Below are 24050 nucleotides of genomic sequence, written 5' to 3'. Positions count from 1 at the left end.
CTATCTTTTCACCATATTGGAATTAACATCTCAAACATTTAGATGCTGCGCTCACTAGCTTAAGTGATCTCAGATTTACGATGAATGTAAAGAAATGTATTTTTGCACGTTCAGAGATAAAGTGTTCAGGATATATAATAGGAGCTGGAAGACATCAACTTGATCCTGAAATATTACGAGCACTCAAAATTATCGAAAGTCCTAAAATGAAGATTGCCCTAAAGAGTGCATTAAACTACTATTATCGTGATTACATAAAGAATTATACAGAAATAGTTCGTCCATTGACGGAGCTTACGAAAAAGAAACTTCCTGAGATAATTCCATAGACTGATATTGAGGAATCAGCATTTAAAGATCTAAAACGTCCATTGTGTAAAGCTGTGCACCCCGGACCCAACGAGAGTTGTCTGCAGAACTTTTGGTAGGGCGTTTACGAATGTGTTCGAATTTCGATTTTAGCCAAAGTGGCTGATTCTATTTTGTAGGCTGTTAGGAACACCAGAAGTTAAACGAATAATCCATGGGTATCTTCTTAAATCATACTGTATCAACATGTAAATATTTTGTACATAATTCAAATAGTCATGTTTCTATATAATAAAGTGTTAAATTTCTAATCACATATTGTGTAACGTCTCCGCTATCTCGACAAACACGACAGAGAGGAATATTAATGCCAGTGTGGATGCAGTTAGAAATTTTTCAAGGCAGTCTGTAGGAATCACCTTCTGGCAGAAGGCAAACACCAGCAGCAAGGGGACACGGATAGGCCTTCGACTTCAAGAATAATAGTTATAGAAGAGAAAGAAAATGCGACTAGAGTGAGCGAAACAGCAGTTAAAAGACTCAGGCATGAGGAGCCAAAAGGTAACATCAAGGAAAAAATTGGGGCCAGCACAAAATGTGTAGCAAGTCGCCGAGAAAGGAAGGCAGACGGTGATAACCTATGAGATCCAGCGAGCGGGCTGAAGGAACAAACAACGCCAGCTAAGGAATCAGCGTTTCGGATTTCAAGTGCCGAGGAAAGATATTAGTAACCGTAAGGCAATGCAAATTCTATACCAGAAACAATGGTTCGAAGAAGAACCTCCAACGGAAGTAGCGGACTCGTCCGACTGACAAGGCCAGCATTTCCCGGGCAGAGCCAGGAGCTTGGACGGTCAGATCTCAAAAGCACCTAGCAGCCCCAGACTTTGGTCAATGCCGAAAAATGTTTTCAAGAATAAAAGAAGCGGCGTGTAAGCAGAAAAACCCAGACGGAGATGGACTGTATAATAGCACATCGACGGCTAAAGGTCCGACATATTACCAAATTCCCCTCCTGGAATGAGTTCGTCCAAAAGAGGACGTCTGACTTCAACTAAAGAAAAATATGTGAAACTTACTCTAATTAAGTATTCAGTTTTACGTACGAAAGTTTGCTGACAAATTTTCTTCCAGTCGTCGTCACAATCGAGGAATTTTTATTTTTGAATTTTACTGAGCAAGACGCTCTTTAAATGAATTAGTTTGCAATAATAAAAATATTTTAAATTTAAGAACAAGATGTTCATTTTTCACCTGAGAGGTTATATAGGAAAATTTAACGTGTTTCTCAATTAAATGAAACAACTTCGGGACTCGGTAACTTAAAGAATTCTATTGAATGTAAATGATATGAAACTGTTTTCAGGAAATTAACGCAAAGCAACTGTAAATGTAAAAGGTTTTTTTAAGTGTTAAAACTAAAAGTATTATGTACATGCTTGAAAAATAGAAATCAATGCGTATGTAAGAAAATGTTCTCCCGGTTCCTATAATTATGTTTAGGAAAATTTAAAACTTCTTATGATAAAATAAAATATAAGAAGTTTGACTCCCGTATGACAGAAAATGACCGGAATATTTATTCCCAAAATTTGATATTTTTTTATGTCATTTTCAGCTTTCCTTGAGGGATCGGTTAATTAATTTAGACTAATTCGAAGAAATAAGTTTATATGAAGTGCTGCAAAAAATGTATATAATTTAACAGGCCATACAAGGAAGTCATGTGATGCCCACGTCAGATTTTCTAATGCAGCAGTTTTTAATGTAATACATACGAGGAAGTCATGGGGTGTCCCGATCACATTTTATATTAAATAAACACCAGTCAACTAGTGTGTGCTCTATGCATAGCTTTATAACTTTCTTTTTAAACTGACTCTTGCAACCCTGGTGTTTGACTGACGGAACCCCAGTTTGAAGACAACTGCGCTATGGTACAGAGTGCGTTATGTAAAACTTTTATATTAAAATGAAATAGAATTTATTATAAATAATGCAAGTATTACTTTTACATGAACCGGAAAGGAAAGCAAAATCCGTGATTCCTTTCGTTGTGATATTTATATTATTTTCTACCCCCCGAAATCGGAATATCACGAGGTTTGCTATCGCTGTAAAAAGCGTTCACAGAAAGCTCTTAAACAATGGTAAATTTACGTGAAAGAGGAAGCAGATTTAGAAAGCCATGGGGTTTTTTGAATTTCCGTTTATGATAATGCACGCAAAGACAGGAAACGTCTTCGGTTTCTTTTGAAGGGAGGCAATGAAGGAAGTTTCGATACTAAAGTGGTTATTCCGCATTGATTAAAGCCATTTCGTAATGCAGGAAAAATGTACGTTGCATTAGTTCTTTTAAATATTTGTCACACGTAGTTGGCTCGTTAGCAGCTGTTTCGGGACACCTAAGGAAAAGTAAGTAATAAAAACTTTTGTTTTGTGCCTTTTCTTATTCATTTTATGTTTGATGTTATATTTGTATTGTTTGTTTTTGACTTAATTATTAATGCATTTATCAAAGCAGATTTGAATTGCGTGCTGCTACTTACTTGTACATGGATTTATTCAAAAGAGTAAACTGTAATTAATTTTTGGAGATTCTATTCCTCTTTTAACAACTTATAATGAAGAAAAATTAAATACCCTAAAAATATCGTATAAACTAATAAAAAGTATGTTATCTCACAAATGTCTGAAATGTAATTCCGTCCGACATTTTGAAAATTCTCAACAAAAATCTACGCAAATGATTCTCTATTTTATTATTGTGATATTCCGATTGAAAAAAGGTCACGACACGTTTTGTTCTCGCTGATTTCATAAATACTAAAAACAAATTATTCATTTTTGCTGATGAGGCAGACTGGTAAAATTTACTTTAACATTTGCTAGATTTACCTGCCTCACTGGTAGAATTTACGCACTGGAGACATAGAAAAAGTATCTGATGCCATAGCTTGTATGGAACATAACTATCGCAAATATTAATCTTATAGCCCCATCTTAATCTGTCAGTAAAATAACACCAGCTTGGGGAAAGGTTTAAAACACATCTTTTAGTTAGTTCTTAAGTCTAACAATTTATACGGCTTCGTGTCAGAACAGATGACTCCACTGCTGTTGGGGTTAACAGAACAAAATTATTGAAATAAAACTTATAATATGAGATTTGCAAGGTGAAATCCGTCTATAAGATTTGGCTTAACACTTCAGTCACTGCTAGCAGAGGCTACAGCCGATTCAAGTAATTATATAAGCTGGAAGAAAAATCGTATCGAAACAGTAAAATGGTCTCTGACAAATGCTGTCTGTTAAATTCCAGATTATGTTAAACCCAGGAGCGCTATCTGTCTAAGAGGAGGGATGCCTTCGTTGAGGACATTTTGAGGAAACTGGGTCGTATTCGTGTGGAAACCATATAAATGAGGAAACCATATAAAATAACTATGCAGCTATCCTATTCATCTGTGATCGAACCCAAACTAAATCGAACTACCAATATTTCAAGTTCTTGATCACTCGGTCACTAGTCGGGTCCTGTTAAATTTCAGAACTCTTTTCTTATGCGTATTAACTAATTTGTATATTAGTGAGTTGACGAACGCAGAAATGAAAGTAAAGGCAAAGATAACAAATTCTTATACATATCAAACAATTTATTTATTAATGGGAGTTGACGAACATAGAAGTGACAGTAAAGGCAAAAGTAACAAATTCTTATACATATTAACTAATCTGTATATCAGTTTGACGAACTTAGATGTGACAGTAAAGTCAAAAATAAAAAAATCTTATACAAATTAATTGATTTGTGTATTAGTGGGAGCTGATGAACGCAGAAGTGAGAGTAAAGGCAAACATAACGAATGCAAAATAAAGAAAAACCGAAATGATTCAGATCTGAATGTCGCACCACAGAGTTTATTATGGTTCTTTATGCTTTCGCTGAACATCAAAGATCACCAAACTACTTTTGGACTCACTTCTGTTAAGATAATTTTGTGATTTTAGTTTTATTATTGAGCATCGCTTTCTTCGCACTTATGCCACATACAATTCAACAGCGAAATCGCAAAATTTTTAAAAGCAACGTAGCAGTATATGTTTAGAATTCTCGATATAATGCTAAGTATTGACATTTTTCGCTTTTTTTCAGACTTTTCTTAGCTCATCATATCAAAGGTTATTTTTCTTAGCAATGTGCCTTACAAAACCATTTTTTGTCTTTTTATCATTCACATCTTGTGTGTTAATGAATATCACGTTCTTTGCCATTACCCAGCATAAAATTCAATACCAAAGTCACAAATATTAAAAAAGGCTTATATTTAGAATTCTCAACAAAATGTTATAAACCGCTACATATTTCTTTATATTTGCTATATTATTTCTTTGAAAACTAGCCGTTCGAGCAGCTAGCCGCCTAAATGAGTTTTCATAAAAACCAGAAAATATATAACGGTTTTAATGAGTCAAACTAAAGTTATTTCATAATTATATATGTAAATTTTCAAATTAGGAATCTCGTGATTTAAATGCATTTTTATTTAAAGAAATAAGATTTAAGGTAGAAAATTATTTTATACATTTTTTTTCCCAGTCACTTGGGTTGTTACTCTGCAACAGAAAGATTAAATTTGAATTTTAAATATCTTATATACTTTATTGAATGTCAAGACCTCGGTGCGTGGAGATAATAAGTATTCTATTTCAGGCAGGGGCAACACATTGATTTCAAATAGCCGAATTTGAGGATTAAAATCGAAAGATAAAAAATTATACTTTGCCGAATGACAACAGTCTGGTGCGCCGAAGATAAAATATTCCGAACAGTGTTGTCCCTTCTCGTTTTCTAATCGTTGAACGTGTTAAAAGAAAATTCGCTAAATTTGTACAAAATATGAAATTGATAAAATATTAATTCGAAATTCAAACCTTGGACTTCGAGATGCTCATTGCTCGGATGGAGGATTGCTTGTATAAAAAATTCGGTGGTTCTAGGTGCTGCCGTTTTCTCATAGTACGAGGAACATACATACATACAGGTATTTCATTATATAATTTTTAAATGATACATGGAGATAACATTTGGGGACAACAGTTTAAAAAATGATTCGGTTATAAAAGTGATATGGGCAAAAAGTGAGTTTCGAGACTATTAGTACCTCTGGTATTAGAAAAAAGTAAACACAACTGACCGTTAATAAACATAAAATCTTACAAGGTCATTGAAAATGGCGATGATTTTCCTTTTAAGCAAACAACTACGTTAGATTACTTGTCTTACTACCATAGATATTGTTATCAGAACGTCCAACGAAATTTGATATGACATACAAAACAATAAGAAAACGCGTTAATGTGATTGCCATCAGGTCTTCAGATTTAATTCTATGTGACTTCTTATTGTGGTCATATCAAGGATACTTTCTTTTTACCTCTTTCCCCCGCTAATCTCCAGGATATTCGAAGCCATATACTATGACTGTGAGCATATACACAGCCGCAGTAAATGGTTATGTGGTTGTATCTGTACACACATATGTAGTGATTCTGATTTGATATAACAGCTTTGGTCAAATAGAATTACTAAATAGATAGCTACTGTATCAGTAAAGATGAACACACTGAACATTTGTGAAATATGATAGAAAAATATCGTAGGTTTGTATCTGTTTCAATGTAATACAATTTGGATTGGTTGTGTAGTTTATTTATTGCAAATTTTAAAAATGTTTCACTGAATAATGAATTCCAGTAGACGCAGTTTAATGTTATCGCGGTTAAACTTATCGAATGCCCAAAGTCCTGCCCGTTTGTTTACGGAAATATGGAAAATGCATATCCTCTATTGGAAATAACAATTCGATTAATGTTATCAAAATATTGTAAAATAAATTTTATCAATTTGCCAAGTGATTGAAAAATGTCACCAAGTAAGGGATTCAGTTACCAAACTGCTTGGCTTCGCTTTTAGTCAACCATTTAAAATTAGGCAAAAAAGCATCCTTTTGTTTGGTTTGGTTCAGATTTTGAATAAGTCTGTGGATTTCGAGAGCCATCAGACACAGATTTGTCTTCTTCAGACAGAAGATATATGGCAGTGGCTTTCTGAAACAAATACAAACACATATGTATAATAAAAAATAAGCATATAATAATATAATAAAATATTAAAACACATATTATAATAAAATTTCTGGAGAATGTAAAGAAGAAATCGGTGACTTTCCTATAATTGCTGATACAAGGGACGTCAACGGAGTGTTAAGATTAACGGTATAGCATCGATCAAATAACTTCCAAAAGCTTTATAAACAGTTTATAAATGAACGTTCTGCGTAACAATTACACTGAATTAGTTAAATTCCATGCACATTTTGAAGATATTTTTCTCTTATTTTAATATCATTCGATTAATGTTATCAAAATAGCAGTAGATAAACATGAATACATTAAGCGGCATTTACTGTACGCTATATTTCTCCAAGTTTTACGTTTATCATCACAAAGCATGCATGATATAATGTTATGAGTTTGAAAGTATCCAAAACTAATTAATGACGTAAATTACCATGTGTGTCCAATCACCACGTGATCTTAAAAAAAATAACTATATTGCGCATTGCTTTATATTTAGTTTACAGCACATGGTACGCGCACACCATTGCAGGACGAGGTTTTAACCATAAAACATCGTTCTTTGATGAATGAAGATATTTGCTTCAAAATGGAGCTAATCGAACAATTCTTTGTTGTTTTGAGCTCACAATTCTCTTGATCATACCAGTACAGACATAGCCTGAAGAAACATAACGGGGAGAGAGGCCAAAGCTTCCTCTTGCTGCACGCCATCGAAAAAGCCGAGTTCAAACTCTCATCGCTGAGCGAACTCGATGAAGATTAATTAATCGCAGTTCAAATGCTAATGCTTGCTTTCACAGTGTACGAGCCTATTAAAAATTTCTCTGTTTCAAATGTGCAATGCTAGCAATTTGATAAATGTATGTTTTGTTTTGTACCATGTAAGGAAGTTTTATTAAAAAGAAATAGATGATTCATCATGAAAATACAGGCTAAGTCATTAAAAAAATTTAAATCTTAAAGGGTGAGATTTTAACATTCGCCCAAGAGGGCTGTTTTAAAGATTAATGTGGTTGATTAGCAGAGATTATCAATAGAGATGGTCCAGGTGGAATAGCGAAACACTTTATACGATATTTGATGATTAAGCATTTAGAATAACTTGGGAATGTTACATATCTTCTACTTACTTTAAAAGTGAAAAAATGTGCAATGTATTTCCATAAAAGTATCAAATGTTTTTAATTATATATATTATGAAAAAAATGCATTTTTATATTTTTTATTTTAAATGCATTTTTATTTAATCAAATGCATTAGTCAATTCGATTAAAAGTAAAAAAAAAAAATAATAGGCTTAAGAACTGCAGCAATTGCTTTTAAATAGCTTTTGTTCATTAATAACAGGCAGATTAAATATGATGGAGCATCATACATTTTTCCAAATGGCAACAGACTCGAATGAAAAATAAAACAACCCAATTACAGTGGACGACACAAAATCGCATTTCAAAACTAAGAGCTGTTTTGGACTCCTCAAGGATAAACATAGACCTTTATTACTACCTTGCACGAAGTAAAGGAAGTATTGTAATCATGAAATATTCCGGGTGCCATATTTCAACGAAAATATCCATTTTTACTGCTATCGAATGCAGTTCAACAATGTTTTAGCGTGATATTTGTACGTAAGGACAGAATAAAAGACTCTTTTCTCCCCTTTCTTCTTCTTCTTTCTTTTTCGAGACTTCTTCTTTCTTTTTCGAGACGTCTTTACGTACGTACCTTACGTATGTATGGATTTATCTCGCATAACTCAAAAACGAGTAGCCACAGAACGTTGAAATTTTGTCTATAGGATGTAATTGTGCACCTCCCGTTTTGGTGGCAAATGTCGGCACCAAAGGTAAATAAATATATATATACATATACCCACTTTGTTGCTCGGCTCCGTGAGCTCAGGTTTTGTATTCTAATACGTTGGTAAATTGTGCATATTTTGCTTTAAAAAATGATTGAATTATGTTGTTCTTATCTTTCGGTTAAGGTTTTCATGGCTTTAGTTAACCCGCATGCAACATTTGTAGAATTATCATCAATGTAAAAGTTGTTTAAGTACGGCTAAGCTTAAGTTTTACCATAGCAACCATATTTGTTTACATTTGAAACTTAGCAGAATAATGGATTTGTTGCCAATCTAAAGAAACTAAGCTTCGCAACAACAAATATAACGTATTCTTTTACTATTGCGAATTAAGTCATGCGTAATCTCTTCTCGAATTACCATTTCAGTTATTGTATTATCCCATATACGACTCAGCATAGCGTCCACAACAAATTAAGTAAGTTTCTACGCTCTCAGTATCTTTTTGCCGAGTGAGATCAAAAGTAAACTTTCGGTTTTGTGCACTGAGAAATCTGCCTTCTTTCCCCGCCGGCCGAATTGCTTGTTTTTGCGTAGAAACTGTAATTTTAAACGTAAAAATTATTTTTAAATTGTATTAACTATATTCACGTCTAATGTTTTTATATATGTTTCAATTTTTAATAAAGATAATTTGAGGTTTTATTTATTTTTCCATGTCGCGAAGTGAGAACTGAATTAATTAAATGAGAAATATATCTCTAATGAAATTCGAGGAAATAAGTTTAAATGAAATGCAGGAAAAAAGGCGTATAATTTAATATTCCGCACAAGGAAGTCATGTGATGTACACATAAATTTTTTTTTATACATTTCATAATAACAATTTCGTTTCTTTAACTTGATTTACTGTTAGTTTATTTATTTATTGCTAGTTTATTTATTATTATTTATTGGTAGATTATATAGAACATAAATTTTATGTAGCTGGGTTAGCACATATATATTACCCTGTTTTATAAACGCATTCTTGTAATCATTAAATTGCTCTAAGATTCGTTTACATAATATAACTATGCCTAATTAAAGAAAATACAGAACGTAATAAATTTAAACATAAATTCCCTTATAAAGGGTGTTCCAATAAGGATTATATGACTTTAAAATAAAATAAAATAAAAACTATCCCAAAAGTAGCGGAGACTCAATGGTAAGCATGAGTTATGCATTGGTTAATTTCGAAGTTTGCATAAAACAATGTCTGTTTAAATCTTCTCCTGAGTTTCTAGTCGCTTTACTAATACGGAGCGTATTAGTAAAGCGGAGCGTATTAATAAAAATACAGTCTTTCAAAAGGAACCAAACCTAGTTAAGTTTGTGGGTTTCACTATAAAGGCACCAACTAATTAATTCTTCCTGCTTAATCGTATGCATTTTAGAACAGCTTGCTTAATGGCGTACAATATACAAGCTGCTTTCAATATTTTAATAATTATCTGTGTAATTATTTTATTTCAGGCCTTCTTACAATTATCGCCTTACAATTATCGACGGAATACTTCGTTCAGAATGTAACAGAAATGGATTTTGTAACTTCGAATTTCACCCTTGATTACTCAAATCTGGTGCAAAATGTGAGCGACTCTTTCAACAGCAGCAAAGTAACCACCGGGATACCTACAAGAAGCGGCAACATCATGGCAAGATTTTATCCCATAATTGTTGCAGAGATGGTATTGTCGAACATCTGCCTCATCCTTTCGCTGATTGTTTACTCAGTTCTTCCCGAATTCCGAAACGTGCATGGCAAAAACCTGATAACATTATCATCTTGCCTACTGACAACCTTCTTGCTCCTTATTCTAGACTTGATTCTACGAAATCATATTTCATATTCTTTCTGCTTTACCATCGCTATGGTAATTCATGTCACATTCCTTGGCACGTTCTTCTGGACCAATATCATGACCTATGACATCTGGAGAACGATAACGCATATGAAGGCAAAAAGTGAAGGAGGAAGTCACTCGAGCAAGTACTTAAAATATTCGATCTATGCTTGGACAGCAACTGCTTTAATCTCCTTGCCAGCTGCTGTCGTGGAAATGACAAACTCAATACCCAAGAAATACAAACCCCAGTTCGGAGTTAGGAGGTGCTGGATAAGCAATAGGATTGCTTTCTATTTGTATTTCAATCTACCAGTAGGAATAATACTCTTCAACAACCTCGTGATGTTCATCCTTACCATCAGAAAGCTTTGGATCATCAAAAAAATGACGAGCATTCTGGATGTCAAGAAGCAACAGCAAAGGTAAGGAACCATATGTTAAATACAATCAAACTCCGCTATAGGAAACTTCCATATTTATATAAATGGGATACAACGAGCTTTATGGATACCTTGGACTGTAAAGTTTCAGCACTTTTCAAACTTTGTTGCTTAATTTTTGCAATTTTGATTAAAAATATTACTAACCTTTAAATTTATCCTATTTAAGCTATTAGAATAATGAAAATCATGTCTAGGTTACTGTTCTTCACCTCCCTCTTAAGTTCTAAACAAACAGCTATGCGAGGCAAGTGTAGCACAATGTTCATGGAAAACCAGAATACGCAATAAGCATAATCTTAGGGCAGTGACGGCGAACCTGTGACACGCATGTCATAAATGACTCGCGAATCCATTATGGGTGACAGTCATCATGCATTTCCAGCGGTCCACAAAGAAAAAAAAATTGCATAATACAAAATATTGTCTTTTGAAATGGCCTCGTCACTGTCAATGTGCGTTGAGCTTATCTCGGATGCCTTGGAATGCTTTCTTGGCATACTGATGACGCAGATGGCAGACGGATGATTCTATAAATGACACGTCACCAGATACGCCGAGCTCAATTCATAATTGTAAATGCGTATGGAAATACGCAACACGAGGGACGAGTGTAAACCCCGACTTATGTGATAAGAAACTTGTCGTGTAAATAAAAAACATTGGGAATATGTAAGCTATAACAAAGTACGATAGCTGCTTAAAGAAATAATTGGCAACCTCAAAATTAACTATTCTAAATTTGGTGTTCTGCCCCCTAAGTTCATTCTTTCTCCCAAAATCGAGATCTTTCCAAATTACATAAGACTGCTTGAAAAAGATAACTGAAACTAAAATTAACCAATCACGGTTAGCTTCACATTTGCACCTATGTAGTATAAATACTGCTTCGCGACAATTACGCCTTACTTTTTTTCCTGACTTCTGACATGCAAACAATTCTGCACAGCTATCCCTATTCTATTCTATTCCGCTATCCGCCTATTCCCTGCCTGAAATGACGTGTTATCGTAAATCGAAATATATAATATCCGTACAATGCACGAATGTAGTGTATGCAACGAAATATGTAATTCATGCAACAGAAGCCCCTAATGAAAGTATGTACATTATGTATTATGGGAACTGAGCATATTTCCGCACAGCACTACTGATTTACGCACACCTTACTATGTCTTATATGTCTCCTCTGAGTGTAATATTTGCATTTATGTGCTCTACGTGTTTCCATATGTATTCTATGTGTCATGATATGTATTTTCGTGTGTGTTTCTATGTCTTTATGTTACGTAACTACGAGTGTGTTTTTATGCTTTTACGTTTAATTTTGTATATCTATGTGTTTCAGCTTATATGAGTGTTTTAGTGTTTTAATGCTATCCTTTATATTCTTTCTAAGTTACTTTGTGTTATTAACAACGTCCTATGTAAAAACTACCCGACATCTAGCCCCTGTATGGCCATGTAAACTCCTGGTGCAGCCTCACGGGGCTCCAGCGAGTTGCTTCTTCGAGATAGTGGAGGACGTGGGACATATGCCTGTTTACCTATGTTATACGTCAGGCGTCCCCGTCCTCCGTCACCTGTCACCTGCCTGAAATGACGTCGTATCTCTTTTTCTGTTACATAAAAATTTATTGTATTAGGCGATGATTGAAAAGTAATTTGTTTGACAAAGAGATGATTTGAAATGTATAAAAATAAAGATGGTGATTCGCCGAAATTAGTTTTTTTATCGTCTTCATCAAGCCTTCACCCTCAGTCGCCATTGTTTTCGAATGCTAGAAATTAAAGTACCGGATTCACGACTACGCACTTAAAATATTACATCTAAAAAGATGTAAGATGTAAGAAAATAATTAGTTATAATTGGCTTTAAAAATAATTGGCGACCTAAAAATTAACATTCTAGATTTGGTGCTCTACCCCTAAATTCATCTGTTCTCCTAAATTCGAGATCGTTCTACGTTATACAACGCTACTGGGAAAGGGCAACTGAAACTAATATTAACCAATCATAGCTTGTCTCTAGGATCGCACCTGCTTTGATATAAATATCTCTGGCGAGCTAATTACGTCATTATTCTGCTAGCTTTACATTCCTAATACTTTCTCGCTTCGCTTCTTTAAAATGCCTACTTTATTTCTTTTCAAAATCAGTGTTCATAAATATTTATCATATGTCATTATGTTTGAATCATAGAAATGCATCGGATTTCATTATGATTGGATAAATATCTACTAAGATGAATTTATATGCGTTGAAATGAAGACTGGAAATACTTCAAGCTAGAGTGTGTTAACTATGTCGTCATAGTTTTTACCTACAACCATTACTGTCTGCTCAGCCATGACTATTATCGAAAGCTGTTAAGAGTTCCAGCCATTGCGAATGTGCTTCGAAAATATGACAGGATATGTAAGAAAAATAAAGAATATGTAAAACATTAAATTAGCAGCGTAAATTTCCATTCTGTAATCTAAAAATAGTAAGTTCTATTTGCACTGCATTATTTCGAGACTAATCTATGTCATATGACTCTTGCATAATTCTGATGATGTAAATGGAATTAAAACTCAAACAGCCAATATTAATTTTACAGCAGTATTAACTATCCAATCAAAATGTTTTGAGAACCAAAACTAATTCAGTCTGAATTAAGATTTCACCCTGAACATAACGCACTTGCTTTCTACGCTTTGGCCTAGCTGGACTAGAACCTGTCCGCTCATTCTTTCTTATGCCAATTAAATAAAAAATGTAAGGTCTTTTGAATGGGCACAATTAAAATGCTAACTTTTTTGTGGCCGCAACATGTTTGCTGCAATAAAAAATGAAGATTTAATCTACCTTCGCCTCCAATTTTCTATTCATTATAGATCAACACTTCAACGCCATCAAGCTCCTGAGTTTTTACTGCATAATCTATTATATATATATATATTGCAAAGTATTTTCTCCCTCCTTTTCGCGTGCCTTCGTGCTGTAACTAGCATTGTCCGGACAACATCTTGAGGTCCAGTGTTCGAATCCCAGCGAGAGCATTGCCCCTTATTTACCGAGGCATTAGCCATTCTCTAGCTTCGAAAAAATTTCAAAAAAGTTGCTACGAGTGGCTCCCAAACTAAAAGGTGGTGGCCGATAATTCAACACCAACAGGATTTGGCGACTGAGCCCTCTTCTCCAGAAAACCCCTTTAAGATTTAGGCAATTTTCTCTCTCCTTATCACATATCTTCGCGGTGTAACTAGATATCACGTCCGGCTTTCAGTCGGGAGGTTCGGTGTTCGAATCCTGGCGAGAGCATTGCGGATTTCTTGTTTCCTGTCATCGATAAATTCTAAAAGGCTGTATAACTTCCAATTAAATAAGTTTTTTGAATGACGCATAGATTTTTGTTTTGGCATTTTCGAATTTTAAAAATTCAATTTTATCAAAATTACAAAATCTAGCTTTTTATACGTTCCTTTGGTCTTTATATTTATCTCTTGGAAAATATGATACTTAGCCAAAAAAAAAAAAAAAAGATTCTCATACGAAAATCATTGATCGAGGCGTTTGATATGAAAATCGAGCATCATATTCAGGGACCACAAATTGAAGAAGGAAATGCTTGCGTGTATACGTAACTAAAAATAAAATATCAGTTTAGAAAAAGGTTTTCTCATGTAAGAGATTAAGGGACAAGCACTTCTATGCAGATTACTGTGAATCATATTAATCGATATAAATAGTTTTGAAAATAGAAATCTTATAGAATCTTAGAGAATTAGTATACTAGAAAACTTAGCAGGTTTCAGCATTGGCAGACAGCCAACTCGTAATGTTATCTTAAATAATTAAAAATGAAAAATAACTGCAATTTAGTGAATTTGTGTACGATTATCAGATTATGATTCTAAAGTAAAAAAACTTGTAACATATTTTTAGACTTTGAAAACTTATAAATTACTTGCTTAAAACTTCCTTCGGCATACCAAATGTAACAAAATTACTAACTGACGACGCTAGTATATCAGAAAAGAACGTCATAGATTGGCATTTAAAGGGAAAAATCAATCTCAATTTTTTTAAAATTTATTTACCTATGCAAAGTGATGCAAAATGAAAATAACGTCAAAAGTCGCAGATTTCGAAATCAAATATCTCTGTAAATTTTATCGTACGAGAGTCAATTTTTCTGCTCTTCCGCGGTTTTTCTCGGTAATTTTTTTATAATGAGCAAATGATTTTTCGAAAATGATGACAATGTTTAAAACAATAACGAAATGCTAAATAACTTACCTGAAATTTATTTATAACGCACATGTTTTTCTTTGAACTACTTAATATGTTTAATAGCTACAATAAAATTGTCATAAAATAGAAAAAGTGATATAATTGTGTGAGATGAACAGAAAAATATTTTTTCGTAATTTAATTTGTTATCTGATAGTTTTAGAAAGATTTAGTTATAAAATTGTTTTACAGTAAAATTTGAAGAAATATGTGATAGCGCTATTTCTTCAGATTCTGTACATATCGATATTACAGAATATATACTAGTAATATGTTGATGTTGCATTGCTTGTTTTCAAAATAAATTTTCATATATTTCTAATGCAAATTTAAGCATATATAATATGCATATACTAAGCAAATAAAAGCAAAATTATTTTAAGGAATTTAAAAAAAATTTTGTTTATGATCATATGCCTAAATGGTTTCTCTGAAAATTTTGTTGGACGACTTTAGAATGAGCTTATAGAATGATATTCACTTTCATTTAAAAAATTAGAAAGAAACAATTCCAGATTGTTTGAGAGTTAAAATTTTGCTCTCCTGTTAGTCCTTCATTTTTCTGTTATATTAGACTTACTATTCCTCCTGCTATTTCTGTTCCATAAAAAATATGTAGGTCTGAAAGTAAAGAACTAAAAAAGGTAAGGACAGAATATCTAAATCAAGAAGTGTAGATGTAAATAAGATAATGCGGATCAAAGTCTGTAAATGTAAATTAAGGACTAGAAAACGAACTTTGTTATCGAAGCAGTTCTATACATAGGGATCATAAAAAACTTCCCCGATATACGAACTCTCAGCGGCCTATCTGGCCAACCAATCGAAATGAAATTTCAGATATTGTTATTTGAAGGTATGCGCTTGAGACTGTGATGATTTAAAACAATACAGCTCTCACTATTACGGTTACAGTGAAAATGATCCGAAATTTTCAAATGGAAACTTTGAAAACCCATTAATGGCGTTGGCACGATATGCGTATGGCGATGATTGCCATTTGCAAAGAGAATTTTGTATAGGAAAAATGGCAGCACAAGAGAGGAAAGGGAAATAAACTTTTTATTGATATTACAAGTTTTCAACGTGCTCACCTGGGCAGACGACAACGCATTGCATGTGGGAGAGCAACAATTACAAACGCAAAATACCAGGAGAAAATCTGTATAACTTCACGTCTTACGGCTCCTTTCAATTCTGACAAATCGCGTGGATTGGATGTATGCACCTTAGAATTCAGATAAATTCGAAATCCGGACCTTCCGATTACATATCGGACGTGTTATCGACAAATGCACGCAAAAAAGAGGGACAAAATACTTAATACGCTATCCTTTTTTAAAGAGCGACCGGGGAAGTGGGAAACCAGTCGCCAATTCCTGTTGACGACGAATTATTGTCCATCCCCTTTTAGTTCGGTGCCGTTTATAAAGTCTTTTGATACTTTTCGAAAATTAGGAAGCTTGAAAAATCAATCCACAAAGCCTCGCCGGGATTCAACTCCAGACCTCCCGATTACGCGTCGGAAGTGCTTCTAGTTACAACCCGAAGGCACGAGGAAAACACTGAGATAATAAATACATACGTCATAAGCAAATATTAGGGTTGTAAAGCTCCATGCATAATTTGAAAAGTTATATACTGCAAAACTGATTCTGTGATGAGTGATTTTAAATTATAAGCTTGTGCGATGTAAGTTATAAGCTTTCTACGCGTCATTGATAGAATGTAGAATGTAGAGTTGGCATTAATGTCGATTTTAACAGCAATTCTGTTGCACAGGCGTGACTAAATTCTTTCTCTCTTTATTTCTCTCTATATATACTACATGAATGATTGACTTTTGATTTTAAAATTGAGGATGGAGAATACTAGCCCCTTCTGTGCTAGCAATGTATTTTGAAACACAAAGTGTTTCCCAAAATTAATACTTACTACCTCTAATGCTCTTACAATATAATCTAACATTAAAGAAATAAAACTCTCACCGAAGTTTAAATTGGATTCAACATTCTATCAATTCGCTAGTGATTTATTGATAGTAATTAATTTACTGTAAAAATTGCCTTGCTTGAGATTAAGTGAAAGATCTGTGTTTGTTGTTCTTTTCAATAAATAATACTCATAAAGCGTACTTTATTTTCTCTCATACAGGCTGAACTTATACTTGAAACTTTTCCTTGTAATGGGAATTACATGGATAGCAGAATTCTTGCCATTGGTGACGGGTGTTTACTACTTATATGCTGTGGCTGGGATGCTTACAGCGCTACATGGATTTTTTCTTTTTGTGATATTTATCTGTAAAAAGAAAATTCTCTATCAGACATGGGAGAGACTGAGATACGGAAAGATTTCCCAGAATTCATCTAGTGAACAAACTTCCTCATCAGCCAGTAAATCTCAGAGTACAGGTTAAAACGTATGCGAACCAACAAACTAGAACTAAGAAATTTAATCCTTTTTTAATGTAGAGTTCTTAATAATTAACCCGAATTAAACCCCTTAATAAAACAGAGATCTGTCGGAACGGCCGATGATCCATGGGAAATTACTTTCGTTTGATTCCTCTCGGCGAATTTCTAAATAGTGTAAATCTTCATGTGTAACTAGCTTATGACTACAGGATCTGCTGTCTGTAAGAACAACAGATAAATATTTAAACAATGTAGATTTGTAGAATTTCAACCAGTCATTAGGATGCTGTGTTACTAATCTTCCTAACCGGAATGTAAGCCAGATCAGATCTACGATCTTTATGGGGCCAAGAGCCAAGGGTTCAGAAGTAAGGCTTTGGGCATCTAAGTGCTCAAAACCTTGCTTTTGGGCACATAGATTGTAAGATTCCTGTGTTTTAATCTACAGCTAAAGTTGAGGAATCTTAAGCGAATAATCGCTTTAGTTCAGCAGCGAGGTAAGCGAATAATCGCTTTAGTTCAGTAGACAGAGAATAGAAACTCGAAAAGGGTTAATTACACTTTATTATTCCAAATAAAGTTTAACAGTGCATTCCTGCTTGGAGTTACAATAAAGCTTCCATTTGGGCTTGAACTCAGGAAACTAAGAACTAAAACTTAAATAATCTTAACTAAAAAGATATAGCCGAAGCTATCAAAATTCTAACAGAGTTGGACCCTTAATGTTAACTAATGGCGAAGCTATCAAGGGCCTTAAATACGGCCGAGCGTAATAATAGCTTAAGAGAGAGAGAGAGTAGCATAAAAAGGCAAACGCTGGCTAGTCAGAATCTCTGACTTTCTAACGAAGTCAGTAGAACTTCACAGTTAAATATTTCTTCTCCTCATTTGCATTCAATCGCGATTCTGAAAATACGTTCTGGCCCGAAGTTGTAAGCTGAAATTCAGGAAGGTAGGAAAGTAACTTTTAACTAAAAGTTAACTGTTAGAAAAATTAAGGCAAACACAACAAGATCTTATTAACAGGACCTTGGTTCTAGGCATTATCTATATGCCCGAAATCTTGGCTTTGCCAACTCCTTCTCATTTTGGATGGAGAATATCCGAAGGAGTGGGTCTAATTCATGGATCTTCTAATGTAATCTCGTACTATCAATCTCTTGACGAGACTTGCGGTTCAATGACATATTAAGTACTTTCTTTTGTAAAACAACGTTGGTTTCTCCAAGGTTTCAGCATGGTGTCAATGATATGGTAGTTATCGCCTTTAATTATCATATCGATCAGCGCAGCTGTGTTAATAACCTATTTAGTTATTAGTAATTGGAGACTATAGTGAATATATATAAAATTCTTCCTGTTTGTATTCTCCCTTGGAATTTCTTTATGCTGTAATAAATTACAAACCTTCGCAAAAAAACTGATGTATGACCGAATTGTTGCAAATAAAACAAGTGAAAATTTAAAAACAACCTTTTTGAACTTTTTTCTGTGTGAGTAAGCCTCATAAATATGTTTAAATTTATAAACAAATGTCTTGCAAACACGCAAAGAATTTGAAAATGGTGTCTGGACACTTATGTTCCTAATATTGACCTTAACATACGTGAAAGGGTTCTTATTATATACATATATGATAGCGTTTTCTTGTTAATAATAAAAGATAAATAAATAAAATAAAATGAGCGAATTCTTTCATAATTCCAATACATGAATTTGAACCGAACAAAATGAAAACAAAGTAAGAGCAAGTTCAAGTTTCCATTAATTTTTATCTACACTGCTGGCCACCGTAAATGCAACACCCTGAAGGAAGCATGCAAAAAACATGAAATTTACAACATGCATTAGCGGAGGTGAGATATGCAAATGATTAGAATTTCAGCGCAGACGCACATCACGTACGTCTGTGGCGCCACTTCAAAGCGATGTTTAAGCTTTGGAGTTTTCGACGATTTCAAGTTCGGCAATTGTGTTTTTCTTGTAGTTTTTTTCTCCAAAAAAACGATCAATTATGCCTCGTAGTAAACAGCGATCATCGTTTGATCAAGTATCCGAGTTCGACAGAGGAAGGATAGTAGCCTACCGAGAGTATGGATTATCTTTCAGGGAAATCGGTAGTCGTGTTGGACGAAACCAAACAACTTTAATGCGGATATGGGACCGTTGGATGCAGGAGGGTACGACGAACTGACGTGTTCGATCGCATCCACCTCAGTGCATCACTTCACGTGATGACAGAAACATTGTGCGCATGGCAGTGACGGATCGCTGAGTCACATCACGAACCATAGCACAGCACATTCAGTCTGTAACGCATCATCCAGTGTCTGCGCGCACCATTCGACACCGTTTACAGCAAAGTGGTTTGTCCGCAAGACGTCCATTGCTTCGTCTACCCTTGACGCGGAACCACAGACGTCTCCGCCGCCAATGGTACGATGAAAGAAGGATATGGACGGCAAAATGGAGTGAAATTGTCTTTACTGACGAGTCATGCTTCTGTCTGCAACATCACGATGGTCGGATTCGAGTCAGGAGACACCGTGGATTATTACCGTGGATTATTACTGGAGATTACCGGTACTTTAAACATCCAGCGCTACATCTCCGAGGTATTGAAGCCAGTTGTCCTTCCTTACCTTCAGGGCTTGCCCACGGCCATATTTCAACAGGATAATGCGCGATCACACATGGCACGCATTGTCCAAGGGTTCTTCGTCAATCGCCATATTGAATTGTTTCCCTGGCCGGCTCGCTCTCCGGATCTTTTGCCAATAGAAAAAATGTGGTCCATGGTTGCTGAACGATTGACCCAGATTACATCTCAAGCTGCCACACCAGATCATCCAAAGTCTCTTTGAATCAATGCCGAGGCGTGTGGCAACGGTGATCTCCAACAATGGCGGCTACTCTGGCTACTGATTCTGGAAGGAACCACACTTCACAGAAGTCTATAAATTTAATCATTTGATACTTGGTCAACATGTTATCTACTAAATAAAATTTTGTTGTGATTTCTCTTGTCTTTCTTGGTGTTGATATTTGGGTGGCCAGCAGTGTATTTTTATTGGGTAATGTTAAGATACTTTCAGGGTTACACAAGTATGTTAAGTTATTTTCAGAGTTACATAAAAATTGATTATTTTTATTGCTATCAGCATTTTAAAATTATAAATTAAAAGCGCACTCAAGAAAGAATTTAACAGGACGTTTTTTAAGAAGTGATTCACAGTCTGGATGTAATACACAGGTTGTTCCTAAACCAATGCAACAAACGTTAAGAGGGGATGCAATACACCAAAACAAACGATTTTCATCATAGAATAAAGGATATAAATACAGTATTTAAGCACTCAGTAACATAACTCGAGAATTTACTGCATATTAAAGAATGATATTGGCGTTATTTCAATGTTTACAATAAATATTCCGTAAATAAAAAATATTCCGTTTTTATTGATAGTTTATAAAATAGGATGTTAGCGTAAACGGTTGTGCCTAAATGTCTAGCAATTTTTTTACAAGATCTGATTCAATTTCCTCCTGCTGAATGAAGTACATATTTATCACTAACGAACACAAACTCTCAGCTTTACAGAAAATCGCGCTTAAAATTTATTCCCTAAGTTCATGCAGGTTAATAAAAAGGCAAATCAGAAAGTAAAATTAAAGCTTATAAATTAGCGTTTATAGTATAATTTATTAAAGAAACTTCTAGACATATTTAGAAACCCAAATATTCACTTCTGATATATTTGATAAAAGAATGAAAATTAGAGATGATCAAAATTGCTCTGTTTTGGGATGAGATCAGAACAACTAGCTCACTTAATTGAATTACTGTTCTTTTTATCATGCAACACTAAGTAACAACCTTGATAAGAAACATAGGTAATGAGGAGTGAATCAAGAGCGTTTAGTGAGGATGGTGCGAAGAACGGATAGAATTGAACGCGCAACAGAAATGTGAACGATTATCCATGCTGGAGAGAAAAGGAATAGAAATAGAAAGGAAAGAAGTAGAACGAGCATCAGGATCAAAAGTGTCAGCTAAATGTTAACTTCCTGAGCTGATTTATTTTAACTGTTAGTTTCAGATTTCCTAAAAACTCCTTTCTACATAGAATTAACAACAAAAATCTAGAATAATTTTATTTCAAAAATTGGAATAACAATAATTAAACTCACGTTTAACATGAGAGAATAAACATTCTTTCTTTACTAAATTAGGAATCAAATTTTCCTGGCATGCTTTCAACAAGAATAACTTTTTTTTTCGAATCAATAAAGGGATTCAGTAACGGGAAATTTTAGTAAAAAGGACCAGTTTGCGAATGATTGAAGATCTCTGTCCCTGGCGCGCTATGAACAAGAACTGTTCTTGAACTGTAAAAGAGTTATTACTCCATTTTGTAGAATTATCTATTCATTCTCTGAGTAAAGTAAATCAGTTTTTTGAATCAATTCCACAGCGAATCGTCTCCAGCTCTAATTGGAACAAAGTTGGTTGGAAGCGACAACGAAGAATCATCCACGAAGCGCTTCACAATCATCTATTATAATTATTGAAATAAAACGAAAAGCTAATGATACATGTTGGGAAAAAAGGAAAGAAATAAAGCAAAAAATGTACGGTTCAAAGACTGGTTGGAAAAAAGTAATTAGAATTACAACCGTGAAGAAATTTGGTAACACTTTTATACATATGCATAGTTTCAAGAAAAGGCTAGCTATCTTTTCCCCTACATAATAGAGGTAGAGGCAGAAATGGAAGGGACACCAGTCCGTCTCCGATTATCCACTAGGTAGCTTTTGTATCCGCTAATCAGCTTCAGCATAGCCATCCAACCATCAATATCAGAATCCGCATTGGACGCTTAATCACGCGCACATTATGTTTTTTTCATAACGAGAATAAAACTTTCCGAATGTCAAGTACTGGAACCGGAGGACCGCATTTAAAGTCAGATATCGTTATTTGTCAAAAATGTTTTTTTATAAATTTGACATTGCCAAAACATGAACATTTTCGTCATTGAGAATACTTCTGGAAGTATATGACTATGACTAACAATGCTTGGTATAGATATTTAAGCCGGATATGGAGGTTGGGTGTATATATACTATCTACTATGCATATGCATATACTATATCTATATAAAGGTAGAGTTAAGGCTATTTAAATAACTGATTAAAATACTGAATAAAAAGTTTAATAATTTATGGTTTTTATTGAAGATACGTTCCTTGGAGGCTTTATGTAAAAAGTGTTCTAATTATAAATAATTGCTTTATATATGTATATGTGTATATATATATATATATATATATATATATATATATATATAATTACAAAACAATTCTTTGAAAACAAAACACAAACGTGCCTAGTATTCTCGCGCATTAAGCTGCAGAAAAATTATAATTAAAACCATAAAGTAAGAAATTTAGAACTATTGTTAATATTTCACAAAGACCAGAAATTGAAATTCATAATTGATAAATTTCAAGTAATCATATAAATACAACAAAAGGATTTTAAAATGTTAAAACCCAAACATTTCAAACAAGCAAAATCCCACTTGAAAAACATTGTTTGAAATTTAACGAAAATTGAACAAAAATAGATGAGGAATTCAATCGACCTCAATGTGACTTCATCAGGGGGAGGAACTTTGAAATTAATTGAAATCTCTCTTCTACAAAAATCCTTGCTTTTCTGTATCCAGAATTATCCGATGAACCATTTCAATGTCTTTTAATTATAATTATAATAGTTCACTCGAAAATTCTGACCCTTTCCCAAAGCAAGGAAAAAGTAAATTCTAACTAAGAAAATTAGAATAATCTTGAATGAAGAGAATTCTATAGTTTTAAAAGAATTGAAAACGAAAGTGAAAAAACAAAATACTTCAGTGCAAAATTTTAAATCAAAATGTTTACATTTAAACATATAATCCAATGAATTAAGATGTAGTTGAAGAAGCCTTTTTAGAACGCACAAAAAGTAATTAAGAACTTCCATCACTCTCATTAGACACCAGTCTAAACATGAGAAACGAAACAGAAAAGTACGCACAGGTTTGCCAATTTGGATTCATATATATATATATGAAGTAACATCTAGTTTGCACCTTTCGTTCTTATTGCAACTGGTAGCATCAAACGTGTATATATATGCATACATATTCATAATATGTGTATATATATATATATATATATATATATATATATAGTTGCACCATCTAGTTGCACCATCAAACGTGTATATATATACACGTTTGATGGTGCAACTAGATGTTACAGAAGTCCCATATAGAAAATTCCAACTTTATGCGGCTAATTATTTTTAAGTTATGCGCCGTGCATACGAAAACTACGATATACGTACGGATGTGTATACGTCATGAAAAAAAAAAATCCATTTTGAATCAATTTAAAACTGACTTTTCAGCCTGTTTTGGGAAAAAGTGCTTTATTCTGACCGTACGTACAGATGTTACGCCAAAAATGGTCAAAATGGATTCGGAAATGGTGAAAAGACACATTTTCATTGAAATATGATAACCGAAATATTTCCCAATTGCAATACTTCCTTTACTTTTTCTTTTATTTGAAGTTAAAAGGCTTTATACACTGTGTAAAAAAAGAAAAGGCAGTTCTATATCTCCCGTTCTACTGGGCCGATTGACGAAATTCAACTAGCATTTTTCATGTCTCGAAAGCGTGACTTAGTATATGTATTAGATTTACATATAGCAT

At 33.9% G+C, this 24050-nt stretch overlaps 1 protein-coding gene across 1 annotated transcript; it reads left to right on the top strand.

Moving 5' to 3' along the window:
* The first annotated feature begins 2566 nt into the window (after nt 1-2566).
* On the top strand, nt 2567-18757 carry LOC118179672 (G protein-coupled receptor Mth2-like). Its single transcript, XM_035348868.2, has 3 exons — nt 2567-2724; nt 9776-10571; nt 17023-18757. The coding sequence occupies exons 2-3, from the start codon at nt 9838-9840 to the stop codon at nt 17285-17287; spliced, it is 999 nt and encodes a 332-aa protein (XP_035204759.1). The 5' UTR covers nt 2567-2724; nt 9776-9837; the 3' UTR covers nt 17288-18757.
* The last annotated feature ends 5293 nt before the right edge of the window (nt 18758-24050 follow it).

This window comes from Stegodyphus dumicola, chromosome 9 (genome assembly GCF_044657685.1).
Source record: "Stegodyphus dumicola isolate Sdum_Otavi_A_Nest chromosome 9, ASM4465768v1".
NCBI classification, from domain to species: Eukaryota; Metazoa; Arthropoda; class Arachnida; order Araneae; family Eresidae; genus Stegodyphus; species Stegodyphus dumicola.
This window is presented reverse-complemented; position numbering and strand designations above follow the sequence as displayed.